We start from the raw sequence: 13,125 nt of genomic DNA, 5'->3' as shown, positions 1-13,125 counted from the left end.
AGCACGTCAGTGTCTCGCTATTGTTAATATTTAATTAGCCTTCTTTTGATTTTGCACCAAATATTTTATTTCACACTGTGTGTGTGTGTGTGTGTGTGTGTGTGTGTGTGTGTGTGTGTGTGTGTGTGTGTGTGTGTGTGTGTGTGTGTGTGTGTGTGTGTCCGTCCACCCGTCTCTCTGGGTAAGTGTTGAACACCCACGGCAAATAAATAAACCATCTACGCAACCCCCCCCTCCCCCTGCATATTCTGTGTCCACTCCACCGTGAGCCAAGGTAACGAATTTTCGTTTAATATGTCACTGGTGCACTTATTGAATGACAATAAAACAAGTCTAAGTCTAACGTGTGTATGTGTGTGTGTGTGTGCGCGTGTGCATGTGTGTGTGTGTGTGTCCACCTGTCTCTCTGGGCGTCTCTTCGCTGGCGGAGCAGGTCTCCAGCAGCAGGACGGAGCTGTCCCTGCAGGGCGGAGACGTCTCCATCCAGGACGTCCCACCGTTGGGATGCTGCCTCTGCCTCACCTCTCACACGCTGCTCGCACACAGACACACACACACACACACACACACACACACACACACACACACACACACACACAGAGCGTGAGGCTGACGTCCCTGACATCACCGAGTGGCTGAACTTCAGAGTCAGGTTGTCACGGTAGCCAGCCCCGTACCTGAAGGGCCTGCTGGACGTCACGCTGTGCTCCGAGGCACGGCTGCACGTCTCCGTGGTAACGCAGCGTCTGGGCCGTCCTGGTGGTCTCCGCGGTAACCAGTCTGAGGGTGGACTCCAGGTGGGCCCACAGGAGCTGGACCTTGGTCAGACTCCGGACAACCAACCCCCTCTGGAGGGGGGAAGAGAGAGAGAGAGAGAGAGAGAGAGAGAGAGAGAGAGAGAGAGAGAGAGAGAGAGAGAGAGAGAGAGAGAGAGAGAGAGAGAGAGAGAGAGAGAGAGAGAGAGAGAGAGAGAGAGAGAGACAGAGAGACAGAGAGACAGAGAGACAGAGAGACAGAGAGACAGACAGACAGACAGACAGACAGACAGACAGACAGAGAGGGAGGAGAGACAGAGAGATTAAGCAATCTTGCAACGTGAAAAGAAAAACATCCCGCCTACAAAGGAGGAAGCCATAACTTCGAGGTGAGCTGACAACATCATTCTCTATCGAGAACTCAAACTTGGCAAACGGTTTCTGTCAGACACTCCGTGCCTCGTGAACAGGGCCACTACCTGCTGGGAGAGGGCGGAGCAGCACTCCACGGCCCGCCCCACCGCGGAGGAGTACCACAGGCCCTGGGCTCCGGTGCTCAGGGCCTGGAGGTCTGAGGTCCTCTGCTGGACCTTCTCCTCCAGCTCCTGGTCCGGGGAACACAGGCAGGGGGGTTAGAACGCACGGCTGTCATCACGGCTCGGGGAACTACAGGTTTTCAAAGTAAAAGCCCTCCCGGTATTTAGGACTTTAGTGTTGGGTTTGAGGAGGACTTTTGTAGTTCTGTAGATTGTAGAAAAAAACAGAACTAATTTTCTGTTTTCGATGAACGTCCCCGCTGGGAGAAGTAGGACCGGTTTTATTGATGATTAAGTCAACAGAGACTTAGAGTGTATCTTAATGAGCAGGGAGGGGGTACATCTGGCCTACCTCACAAGTGCGAAGGCTTTTCTCCACTTCTGATTGGCTGTTGGGAGAGAGGGCGGAGTCTAGCCAGCTCTTCTGGTCGTTGATCCAGGAGGTGATCTGGTTCAGTCTCTCCTGTCGCTGGGATTTGGATCTCAACCCCTCAGTCACGTCCTGGACCTGAACCACACAGACAGACAGACAGACAGACAGACAGAAGTTCAGGAAGACAGACAGACAGACAGACAGACAGACAGACAGACAGACAGACAGACAGACAGACAGACAGACAGACAGACAGACAGAAGTTCAGGAAGACAGACAGACAGACAGACAGACAGACAGACAGACAGACAGACAGACAGACAGACAGACAGACAGACAGACAGACAGACAGACAGACAGACAGACAGACAGACAGACAGACAGACAGACAGACAGACAGACAGACAGGTAAAGAAGCAGACTGTTATTTCCTTCTTAAAGAGTGAAGCAGGAGTTCCTTCAGGGAGTGTTCTGACCTGCTGGTGGAGGTTCCACTGCAGACTGAGCCAGCGGTGGTGGAGAAGTCCCTGCTGCTCTGCCAGCTCTCCGTCCCCACAGCGCCCCCCCTGGCCGTCCAGAGTACTGCAGCCCTGGACCACCGGCTGGTGGGTGAAGTCAAGAGTAGCCTGGTGGAAACACATCTCTCTCTGGCGCTCCTGAGACACAAACAGGTCATGAATTACAATTAATTTCAATTACTAATAGATCGTGTGCATATATTGATTCGGGTGGAAGCGCTAAGACCTAATACATGGTTCCCAACTGCCCAACCATTTAGGCATGTGACCCCATTTCCAGGACTCAAATCCTTTAGACTACAAGTTGCATCTGTTGTTCCCAACAGTAAACTATGAGTGAAGAGTCAGTTAGCACTAATCAACATAGTGTTGAGTCCGTTGGCATGCTAGCGATGCCTACCCACTACTCGACACTAGACCACTTGGGTCCGTTGCCTACCCACTAATCCATTTCAAATTCGCAATCAAATTACATCATCGTTCGTCTCTCTGGCTCACAGAATGAGGTACGATGTGTACGTTGTCAAGCCCAACGGGCCTGTTCTGGTTGTGGTCCGGAGGAGTTACCTTGTAGAAACGCAGGCACTGGTTGAGGTCATCTCCCTGGTTCTCCAGCTGGGCTTCAGTCCTGCTGATCCACAGCTTTAGCTCCCCCATCGCCCCCTGGTGGCCGCGACACTCCAACCACCGCTGAGGAGAAGAGGAGAGGAGAGGAGAGGAGAGGAGAGGAGAGAGAGCAGGGGAGGAGAGAGAGGAGAGGAGTGGAGGGAGGAGAGGAGAGAGGAGAGGAGAGGCGAGGGGGAGAGAAAGGAGAGGATAGGAGAAAGAAGGAAGAAGGGAGGAAAGGGAATAAGAGGAGAAGAGAGGAGAGGGAAGGAGGGGAGGAGAGGAGAGAAGAGGAGAGAGGAGATTGGTGGAGATTAGAGGAGAGAGGGGAGGAGAGGAGAGGAGAGAGGGGAGGAGAGGAGAGCAGAGAGCACAGGATAGAGGAGCAGATGTTATAACATTGTATTTTAAACAGTATAAGTTGGAAGGTATTTGGTACAAGCTTCCTCACCTGATGTAGTTTGTGTTGGATCTCCTGAACCTCTGTCTGCAGGTGGTTCCAGACCAGATCTACCTGCCTCAGCCGGCTGGAGACGTACCCAGGATCGGCACCAGCAGGCTGGGCTGCAGGGGGCAGCTCATCCCCCTCCTGGTCTCCCTCTGTGTCTCTCGCCCACTCGCTCTCTCCCTGGTGGGCGGTTGACAACAGGGTCCCGGCACTCACCACTGACGCCCTCAGCTCAGACCGGGCCGCCAGCTCCTTGGAGAACTCCTGCAATGTGGGCAATAGCCTGTTAGCATTAGCCAGTTAGCATTAGCCTGTTAGTATTAGCCTGTTAGCATTAGCCTGTTAGCATTAGCCTGTTAGCATTAGCCTGTTAGCATTAGCCTGTTAGCATTAGACTGTTAGCATTAGACTGTTAGCATTAGGCGGCTGCCGTCCTTATCCTGCTCATCTATCTTCAGTCATGGTATAAATGTTTTCTTGTTGGCAATGTTAGCATATTAGCATTAGCCAGTTTCAATTAGGCGGCTGGCATCCTGCTCAGCTATCATCAGTCAGTCATGATATAAATTGTAACTTGTTGGCCAACATTAGAATTAGCCAGTTAGCATAAGCCAGTTAGCATAAGCTTGCAGTCATAGGCCTCCTGGTAAGGTCATCATAATCTACATACGTTTTAGCTTCTTTGTCATCATCAATGTTTCGTACCATGAACTGAAGCATGATGTCATCCCAGCTCTGCCGAAGACTTGGCTGATCCTGATTGGTAGGGTCAACGGAGTGTCTCCACCTGTCAATCAGCTCCCTGGCCCCGCCCATCCATTCAATCAGCGAAGCCGATTGGAGGGTGAACCTGGTTTCACACAGTGGACATTTCCTCAAAAGATGATCATACTTAAGATTTATCTTAACACACATATATTTTTATTTAAAGTTCTCTTTTAAATAGTTGTCATGCATTGTTTGTTATTGATTGCCCTTCAAATATCTTTAAAATGTCGTTGCTGCTTTGTAAAACAATATGAATGGCCTGTTTGTTTGAACCTTGCTTTGTAAATAAACTTGTATTCCCTGAGTGAATATTTATTATCTAGAATTTTCATGCCTTCCCCCACCTGTTGAGTAGCTTCCTGTTGCGTTCGGTGAGCTTCCTGTCGCGGTCCAGCCTCTTATGAAGGCGGTTCCAGCGAGCCTCTTGCTTCTTGGTGGCCACGCCCACCTCCCTACAGCCCGCCCCCTGCAGCCAAAGCCCCGCCTCCGACAGCTGCCCCAGCCTCGGCCTGCTGTCCTCCAGCGCGCCACTCAGTTTCTGCGCAGAGCCACAACACACCTTCATTAATAGAGCACACAAAAATACACAGAGACACCCACAGGTAGACATAGGTGACTCTCTTCCAGTCCCTTACTGTGTCATTTTCGTTGTTTGATTCTCTGTGAATCCGATTTCTTAGTTAAAGTAATTAATTGTTCTGGTTGAATTGTTCTCTTTGTTATGCAGTTTTAATTGCTGTGTAAACGCAGCAATTCAAAGTGAAACGCGCTGCATGAATAAAGTTTAATTTTAAATAAAGTTGATGCAGGAATGCGAGTATGAAGATAAATGACCTGGTACAAATGTACTCTGTTAGACAGCTCTTCCTCAGAGTCCTGAGCCAGGTGCATCTTGGGAGCTGAAGTCTCTGTGTCTGATAAGAGGCCGTCCAGCCAGGAGCTGTCCTGCTCCCACAGGGCCCAAGTCTGAGGACAAAAGAATGGACCAATCACAGCGACACAGTTTAACAGATCGCAAAACACTAGCACCTCTTTAAAGACTTGGTTGTATGCACAAAATTTGCTACAGCCATGAACTACAGCCGTAGCTTCAGTGGCAGTTACCTGTAAGGTGTCCTCCATCTTGCAGCCGTGCTCCAGGGCTTGTAGCCTCAGCTGAGAGACTTTATCCTGCAGCACCTGCACTTCCTCAGCCCGCCTGCCGGGGGCGCCGTCCTGGACCCGCCCAGACAGGTACTGCAGGCTTCCCACGTGTCTGTCCAGGGATTGGAAGAACTTCTGCGAGCGACAGTGAGAACATCAGCTCCAATTTTCAAAGGGACTACTATTTTATCCCTAGCTCACTGTCTTCAAGCTATTTCAAAATCGACCCATTAGTGACATCACAAGTGGACGTGTCCACCCAGATGTATGAGGGATGGATCAGCCTACCAGCCTACGCAGTGGACTGCACCAACTAGTCAGCTGGAGTCCATTTATACATCATACCTCACTGGGCCTTTCAGACCTTTTAGATTTCGTATCATGATATGTATCGCTGATAAATCCTTCAATCTCCCCTGGGCGACCCCATATGCAAATCAGGTAACCCCAAGAGGGGCCCCGACCCAGAGATTGGGAACCACTCCACCCACCGTATGGGAGCTCAGCAGGCCCTCCAGCCTGTCCCTGGTGTGGAGCTCCGCGCTTGGCAGCATAGAGAGGCGTTGGGACCCCAGTGTCACCAGCTCCTCCAGACCCAGCACCAGTCTCTCGTAGTGCCGCTGGAGATCGGCTCCCACCTGTAGCTCCTCCCTTCTGGAGCTCACCCCTGCCTGGGCCACATCAAGCGCACCCTGGGAGCAGGAGGGGGGATTAAGCTAACCCAATAAAGATCGCTGATGGCAAAACGCTAACCAGCATGCAATTAAAGTTGCATCAGTTCAATAAATGATAGAGTATTGATTGATTTATTGATAATTGTTAATTACATCACTATTTTAAATTCAAATACGATATATATATATATATATATATATATATATATATATATATAAGAAGTAATCTTGATAAAAAAAGTACATACACCAATTTGCGTTAGATACCACATAAGTACATAAATTAATACATTCATAAAGTAAGTGGCCTAAATAAACCACATATTGTGCTGGGGAGAAAGTGACAGACCTCCTGTGTGTTTAATTCCTGACCCTGACCCTAAAACAAGGAGGTTGTGCCTGTGTTCCGGTTCTCAGGCTCCCAGTGTTTTCTACATTCTTGTCTGACAGATCATGCAAGAGATTATACACATAAAACAGTGAGATCTGGTTCCGATCTGGTCCCGATCTGGCTCTGCTCTTGCTCTGATCTGGCTCTGATCTGGTTCCGATCTATCTCTGATCTGGCTTTGATCTGGTTCCGATCTGGTTCTGATCTGGTTCTGATCTGGTTCTGTTGGGGTGACCGTGTGGTCGTTCTCTGGACTACCTGGAGCGCAGTGGCCTGCTGGGACAGGCAGACAGGAAGCGACGATGACTTCACTTCCTCCAGGAGAACGTCAACCTCACAGGCTTGATCCTGTAGACACACACACACACGCACGCACGCACGCACACACACACACACACACACACACACACACACACACACACACACACACACACACACACACACACACACACACACACACACACACACACACACACACACACACACACGTTGAAACCTCTTTATTAGCAACATTATTGTTAATTGATGGTTAATTACAGCAGTGTGGGAACACAGAGATGGTGAGTGTGTTAACAGTACCTGGAGGCGTCGGGTTAGCTCCTGTCCCTCGATAGGATCGGTGGTTAATTGGTGCACGGCAGACCAGTTAGAATCAAGTTCTGCCTGCAACTCTTTCAGTCTCCTCTGATAGGTTGAAGAGGGTCAGTTAGTTCTTTCATGAAAACAACTCATTCAATTCAAAATTAAAAGGGTATAAATTGTTAAAAGTTAAACAGAATAAAAAGTATGATCACATCATTTTAATTAATAAGATTAATAGGATTGATACAATTGATTATTTAAAGAAAGAAAGAAAGAAAGAAAGAAAGAAAGAAAGAAAGAAAGAAAGAAAGAAAGAAAGAAAGAAAGAAAGAAAGAAAGAAAGAAAGAAAGAAAGAAAGAAAGAAAGAAAGAAAAAAAGAAAAAAAGAGAGAAAGAAAGAAAGAAAGAAAGAAAGAAAGAAAGAAAGAAAGAAAGAAAGAAAGAAAGAAAGAAAGAAAGAAAGAAAGAAAGAAAGAAAGAAAGAAAAAAAAGAGAGAGATAAATAAAGCGAGAGAGCGAGAGTTTGTAGTGGTGAGGTGAACCTGAAGCTGTGAGCTCTTCTGCTGGAGGAGTTCTAGATGGTTCCGTCGGTCTCTCAGTCTGGTCTGGACCGCGGGCAGGACCCTGATCAGGAGGTCTAGGCACCGCTGTCCGGACGCTGAGCCCAGGACCCCCGTGAGCTCGGACCCCAGAGAGGTCAGCTCCCCGCTCAGAGAGCCCAGCTCAGCTGACAGGTTCTGGGCGAGGGAGAGGTCCGGGTCAGTGAGCTGGAAGTTCCCCCTGGTCCTCTCACTCATTTGTCATGTATCCTATGTGTTGTGCTAATTAGTCAGGCTAATTAACAATCGTCAATTAGGGCAGCTCATTAGGTTGACCACGTTGGAGAGGATGAATTCCAATAGAGACACTTTAGCCATCAACCTTATCCCAAGAGATCTATCAAACATATTTAATATAAAGATACAGAAGCTAAATGTGGCTAACGAATGAATGGCCATTGCTTCATTTGTGAAATAAGCAGGTTTAGAATACCAGTAACTAAAGTGACTAATGAATTGCAATGGATGAAGTGAACTAAAGGGCCCAGAGCTAGAAGAGGCGGGTCACCTGTAGCTGCCCCAGCTGTAGCTCCGCCCCCTCTGTACGTGTCATCACCGGCGGTGAACTCAGCAGGGTGTTGACGCTGGACAGCGACAGGGACGCCCCGTACAGCGCATCACACGCACCCTCCACCAGCTGCTGGTTGGCGCCGCCTGCAGGATCTCCCTGGAATTACACCACATCAGCCGAAATAAGGATTTTAAATCAAGTAAGTCGGTAATGTTATATACGTCTCAAAGGTATCTGTGATTCTTAGATTTCGTTTTTGACCATTTTTGTTTTTTTGTTGTTTCCCTTGTTAAGCATTTTTTATTTGCTTTATTTATAAAGCCCTTTGGGTGCAACATGCCAAGAGAAAGATTGTATAAAATAAGTTTGATGATTAATTCTTCATATGTCTTTCTCACTACTTATCTGTCTTACTACCTGTCTGTCTGATTACCTGTCTGTCTGACTAGTATTCCTGACTACCTGTCCGTCGGACTACCTGTCTGTCTGACTACCTGTCTGTCTGACTACCTGTCTATCTGACTACCTGTCTGTCTGACTACCTGTCTCACAGCAGCGGAGGCGCCCAGGGCTTGAAGACGGGCTGAGAGGTCCTGGAGGTCCTTTAGCAACTGGGGGGCCCTCACACCGCCTCCTGCCACCACCCTGAGGGAGGAGTCTGCCCCCTGGTGGACAGGAGGAGAAGGACCGTCAGAGAGAGTCAGAGGGACAGACAGACGGACAGACAGACAGATAGAGACAGAAGGTCCGTAGTGAAGAGAGAGAAAGAGCAAGAGAGAGAGAGAGAGAGAGAGAGAGAGAGAGAGAGAGAGAGAGGGAGAGAGAGAGAGAGAGAGAGAGAGAGAGGGAGAGAGTGCTCCTGAGGGGGTGATGAACCAGGGGGTGATGAACAGAGGGAGCAGAGGGAGGAGAACAGGATATGTAGGAGAGAATGAGGAGGCTATGTACCTCCTCAGGGCGTCGGAACACCTCCTCCTCCAGCGCCAGGAGTTGAGTCTGGAGGAGGTCCCAGCTCCTCCTCCCCACCTCCTCCTCCTCCTCCATCCCGACTACGGCAGACTGGACGGAGGTTCTCCTACAGGAGGTAGGAAGCACAGTCCATCTATTCTTTTGATCGCCTTTTTTTTCTTTCTCACTTTCTTTCTCTCTCTATCAATCTTCATTCCTTTCTCTCTTTTGTTTTCTCCTTCTCTTCTCTCCCTTTCTCCCGTCCCGAGCCCTAAGCCATGTAGTCCCACACTAAGAATGGGTACGCAAGGGTTGAGCGGAGAGTACATACAACAAACCAAATGCTGATTGTAAAGCTGATCTTTAGGTAATATCTAGGGTAATAAACTTCATTGTTATCGTTTCCTTTACATTTACATTTAGGGCATTCAGCAGACGCTTTTATCCAAAGCGACTTCAGTCAATAGACACAATGACACACCGACGGCAGAGTCAACCATGCAAGGAGCAGTTAGGAGCAGTTAGGGTTAAGTGTCTTGCTCAGGGACACATCAACACTCAGCTAGGAGGAGCTGGGGATCGAACTAGCAACCTTTCGGTTACAAGACAACTGCTCTACATCCTCAGCTAAGCCGACCCGCCCATTAGAGTCTAATGTTGTGTGTGGAGCTCCACTCTCCTCAACTGCTCCCAATACTAAGGGATCAATGTCCGTCACTAGGGCTGCACAATATATCGAATTTTTATCGCAATGACGATATTGGCGTCCCACGATGACACGTAGTGTTCTTGCGATATTTTCGCGATATTTTTTTTAAATAATGCATCCGCAAAAAAAAGAAAACGAAAAAAGAAACGAGCCCCGCCCATGCAGTATACGCTCTACCTCTGCTGCAAAGCAAACCAAGCGCTCCCTGTACACCTGTCTGCGACTGCGTGAGTCCGGCACGAAGCGTGAAAAGGGGGAGTGGGGGGGCGTGGCCTGGCGGCAATTTGCCGCTGAGCACAGTGTCTGGCTTCTACCACTAGGGGGTGGTAGAAATTCGAAAGTTCTTTTTCAATTAATAATCGTGGTAAATAATCGTGATATCAATATTGATCAAACTAATCGTGATAATCATTTTGGCAATAATCGTGCAGCCCTATCCGTCAGTATGTAGTTTGTGGACAACATAACATAATAGTGCATTGTAATCCAGGTATTTTACAAAATGTCTCATCACAAAGACCAAAGTGCTATGTTGCTAGTGTTGACAAATTATAGTTGTGATGAATGTGTTATTGAAGCCGGGAGACGGTTATGACGATCACCCGGACCGACATTGTCAGATTAACATCACACAAGAGCAGCATCTCCCGTTACCGTGACGACGGCAAGCTGGGTTCTTCTGGGTCCTGGCCGTGGAGGCGTCCTCTGCTGTGTTGCCTAGCGATGGCTCGGGTCAGTCCCCTCTGCTCACTCAGCTCCTGTTCCAGCTCCTGGAAGAACCGCCCCCACAAAAACACACCCATCAACACACTCACGCAGTCCCTGAATTCCTCTATGTGAACTCGATGTGAACTCCATCTGGTCTGTATGTGAGCTCTATGTGAACTCTTTCTGGACTCTGTGCACTCTATTTGAACTCTTTCTGGACTGAATGTGTTGAACCCTATATTAACTCATTGTGCACTCTCCTTGACTTCTATGTGAACTCCATCTCAACTGTGTGGGAACTCTATGTGAACTTTATTTGGACTCTATATGAACTCTATGTGAGCTCTGTGTGAACTCTTTCTGGACTCTATCTGGACTCTGTGAACTCTATGTGAACTCTTTGTGAACTCTCTGTGACCTATACCTGGAGTGAACTCTCTGTGAGCTGAATTTCGGTTGGGACAGGGTTCAGCATTGATCGGTGTAACACAGGAAGCTCCTCAGGTCGTTCTTTCAGATGTTAAATGAAGGCCAGCTGCCGAGTGTCTACGCTTTCACCCGATAACATACAACCCATATCCTGTTTGTGGTAAATGTGTATCAAGCGTGTCGCTTCACTTTCTATTTAAATGATGGGGAAGTAAAATAATTCATTTTAAAAAGATGCAGAAGATGCAAGTCTATTTTAGAAGTGCAGAACATTCCTTATAAAACAGAACAAAACACAAGTCGAAAAATACCCAAACCAATCAATTCCCCTCCAGATCAAGAAGGTGCTCGTTGATAAAACACGAGATGGACGGCCTGCCAGGTATTGCGTTATTTCCCTGAAACAAAAGTCATGTTTCCCCTGTCAGAAGCGTACCTTCTGCTGCTGAACGCTGCTCTGACGCAGCAGCTTGTTCTTCGGAGAGGAGAACATCTCCTGAACGCTGGCACTGCGCTGCATCCTGGCCAGCCCACGCCCTCCCTGGGGAAAGGTGGAGGGAAAGGGTATTCTTAAGTGATGAGCGCATCAAGACCTACAGTGAGCCACATTTAGTCAGAAGAACGACCGTATAGAACCGATTGAAGTACCCATTTGGACCAAACTAAAAACTTATTTTGACAAACGTGAACACAACGTGGTTGCATATCTTCTCGTCTAGCTGAGGGTTCACTAGAAGCACCCTGGATCATAGGAACCAATGGAGTGGAATTTGAAGCATTTCTTATTCCATATAGAGTAATATAGGCTCTGCTATAGTACATTATATAGTTAGTAGTGTATTACCGGGTCTCGTACAGACTATGCTATCGTAGTTTACTTTAGCAATGCCAATAGAGCCTGTATAGTGCACTATATAGTTAGGAGAGTAGTTTACCGGGTCTTGGAGAGCAGGGGTCATCCTCTCCTCCCCATGGCGTTCCTCCAGGAGGTGCTGGAAGGACACTAGGTTGGTCTTGAGAAGCCCCAGTTTTGAGGCCAGCAGCTCAGCTGACTCCTGGTCAGAACCTGCAGAGACCAGACCCCCCTGGACTCCCTGGTCCTGTTGCAGGTTCAGGTTCTGGGGTCCCGAGCTAGAATCCGACATGCTGGTCACCTTCTGTTCTATCTCCTGCAACATCTCCTGTTAAGCAAACACACCTTTACTGTTAGGAACACACCTGCTCTCTCAGAAACACACCTGTATCTTCAGAAACACACCTGTACCTTCAGAAAAACACCTGTACTGTCAGAAATACCCCTGTACCTTCAGAAACACACCTGTACTGTCAGAAATACACCTGTACCTTCAGAAACACATCTGTACTGTCAGAAACACATCTGTACTGTCAGAAACACATCTGTACTGTCAGAAACACATCTGTACTGTCAGAAACACATCTGTACTGTCAAAAACACACATGTACTGTCAGAAACACTCCTGTACTGCCAGAAACACACCTGTACTGTCAGAAACACATCTGTACCATCAGAAACACACCTGTGCTGTCAAAAACACACATGTACTGTCAGAAACACACCTGTACTGCCAGAAACACACCTGTACTGTCAGAAACACATCTGTACCATCAGAAACACACCTGTGCTGTCAAAAACACACATGTACTGTCAGAAACACACCTGTACTGCCAGAAACACACCTGTACTGTCAGAAACACATCTGTACCATCAGAAACACACCTGTGCTGTCAAAAACACACATGTACTGTCAGAAACACACCTGTACTGCCAGAAACACACCTGTACGTCCAGAAACACACCTGTACTGTCAGAAACACATCCGTACCGTCAGAAAAACACCTGTACTGTCAGAAACACACCTGTACGGTCAGAAACACACCTGTACTGTCAGAAACACATCTGTACTGTCAGAAACACACCTGTACTGGCAGAAACACATCTGTACCGTCAGAAACACACCTGTACTGTCAGAAACACATCTGTACGGACCGAAACACACCTGTTCTAACAGAAACACAGTTAGGAACACACCTGAACCTTCAGAAACACACCTTTACCACCCGAAACACGACTTTATTTTAAGAACACACCTGTATTTTTAGGGAAAATATATTTTGTAGGCATCATAGAGCCAACCTCTACCTGCTCCTTACCGAGATGGACCTGAATTTATTTTAAATCGCTTTGGATTAAAGTGAATAACAAATGACTAAAAAGTGAATAGTAGTATGATTATTCACATGTCTGTATACAGGGAACTACCCCTTTATAAACCCTCCTAAAACTTGAGAGGCCTCTCTCGGCAGAGAGTAAACTCATTCATCTCTTGCGTGCTACAGGAGCTCAGCTGTGTCCTAAAACTTTAATGGGTCCTGGAATCAGGTTTCCAGGTCAGCTGTATGAATGGA

At 47.8% G+C, this 13,125-nt stretch overlaps 1 protein-coding gene across 6 annotated transcripts in view; it reads right to left on the bottom strand.

Annotated features, from left to right (window-relative positions):
* syne2b (spectrin repeat containing, nuclear envelope 2b) overlaps nt 1-13,125 on the bottom strand; it is a 126,571-nt gene that overhangs the window by 50,590 nt on the left and 62,856 nt on the right. For 5 of the 6 annotated variants that reach the window (XM_056590204.1, XM_056590199.1, XM_056590200.1 and 2 more), the window contains 21 exons: nt 11,634-11,879; nt 11,135-11,239; nt 10,216-10,331; nt 8,853-8,979; nt 8,447-8,569; nt 7,902-8,060; nt 7,337-7,531; nt 6,792-6,896; nt 6,471-6,560; nt 5,639-5,839; nt 5,109-5,282; nt 4,839-4,970; nt 4,349-4,542; nt 3,942-4,086; nt 3,240-3,500; nt 2,750-2,872; nt 2,141-2,320; nt 1,644-1,799; nt 1,235-1,360; nt 678-848; nt 399-532 (listed from right to left, as the gene is read on the bottom strand). In XM_056590204.1, the coding sequence (XP_056446179.1) occupies nt 399-532; nt 678-848; nt 1,235-1,360; nt 1,644-1,799; nt 2,141-2,320; nt 2,750-2,872; nt 3,240-3,500; nt 3,942-4,086; nt 4,349-4,542; nt 4,839-4,970; nt 5,109-5,282; nt 5,639-5,839; nt 6,471-6,560; nt 6,792-6,896; nt 7,337-7,531; nt 7,902-8,060; nt 8,447-8,569; nt 8,853-8,979; nt 10,216-10,331; nt 11,135-11,239; nt 11,634-11,879 (3,263 nt within the window). The remainder of the gene's footprint in view (nt 1-398; nt 533-677; nt 849-1,234; nt 1,361-1,643; nt 1,800-2,140; nt 2,321-2,749; nt 2,873-3,239; nt 3,501-3,941; nt 4,087-4,348; nt 4,543-4,838; nt 4,971-5,108; nt 5,283-5,638; nt 5,840-6,470; nt 6,561-6,791; nt 6,897-7,336; nt 7,532-7,901; nt 8,061-8,446; nt 8,570-8,852; nt 8,980-10,215; nt 10,332-11,134; nt 11,240-11,633; nt 11,880-13,125) is intronic. The other variant, XM_056590203.1, reaches the window with a different exon arrangement.

This window comes from Gadus chalcogrammus, chromosome 5 (assembly GCF_026213295.1).
Source record: "Gadus chalcogrammus isolate NIFS_2021 chromosome 5, NIFS_Gcha_1.0, whole genome shotgun sequence".
Classification (NCBI taxonomy): domain Eukaryota; kingdom Metazoa; phylum Chordata; class Actinopteri; order Gadiformes; family Gadidae; genus Gadus; species Gadus chalcogrammus.
Note: the sequence above shows the minus strand (reverse complement) of the source record. Positions and strands in the feature narration are given on the sequence as shown.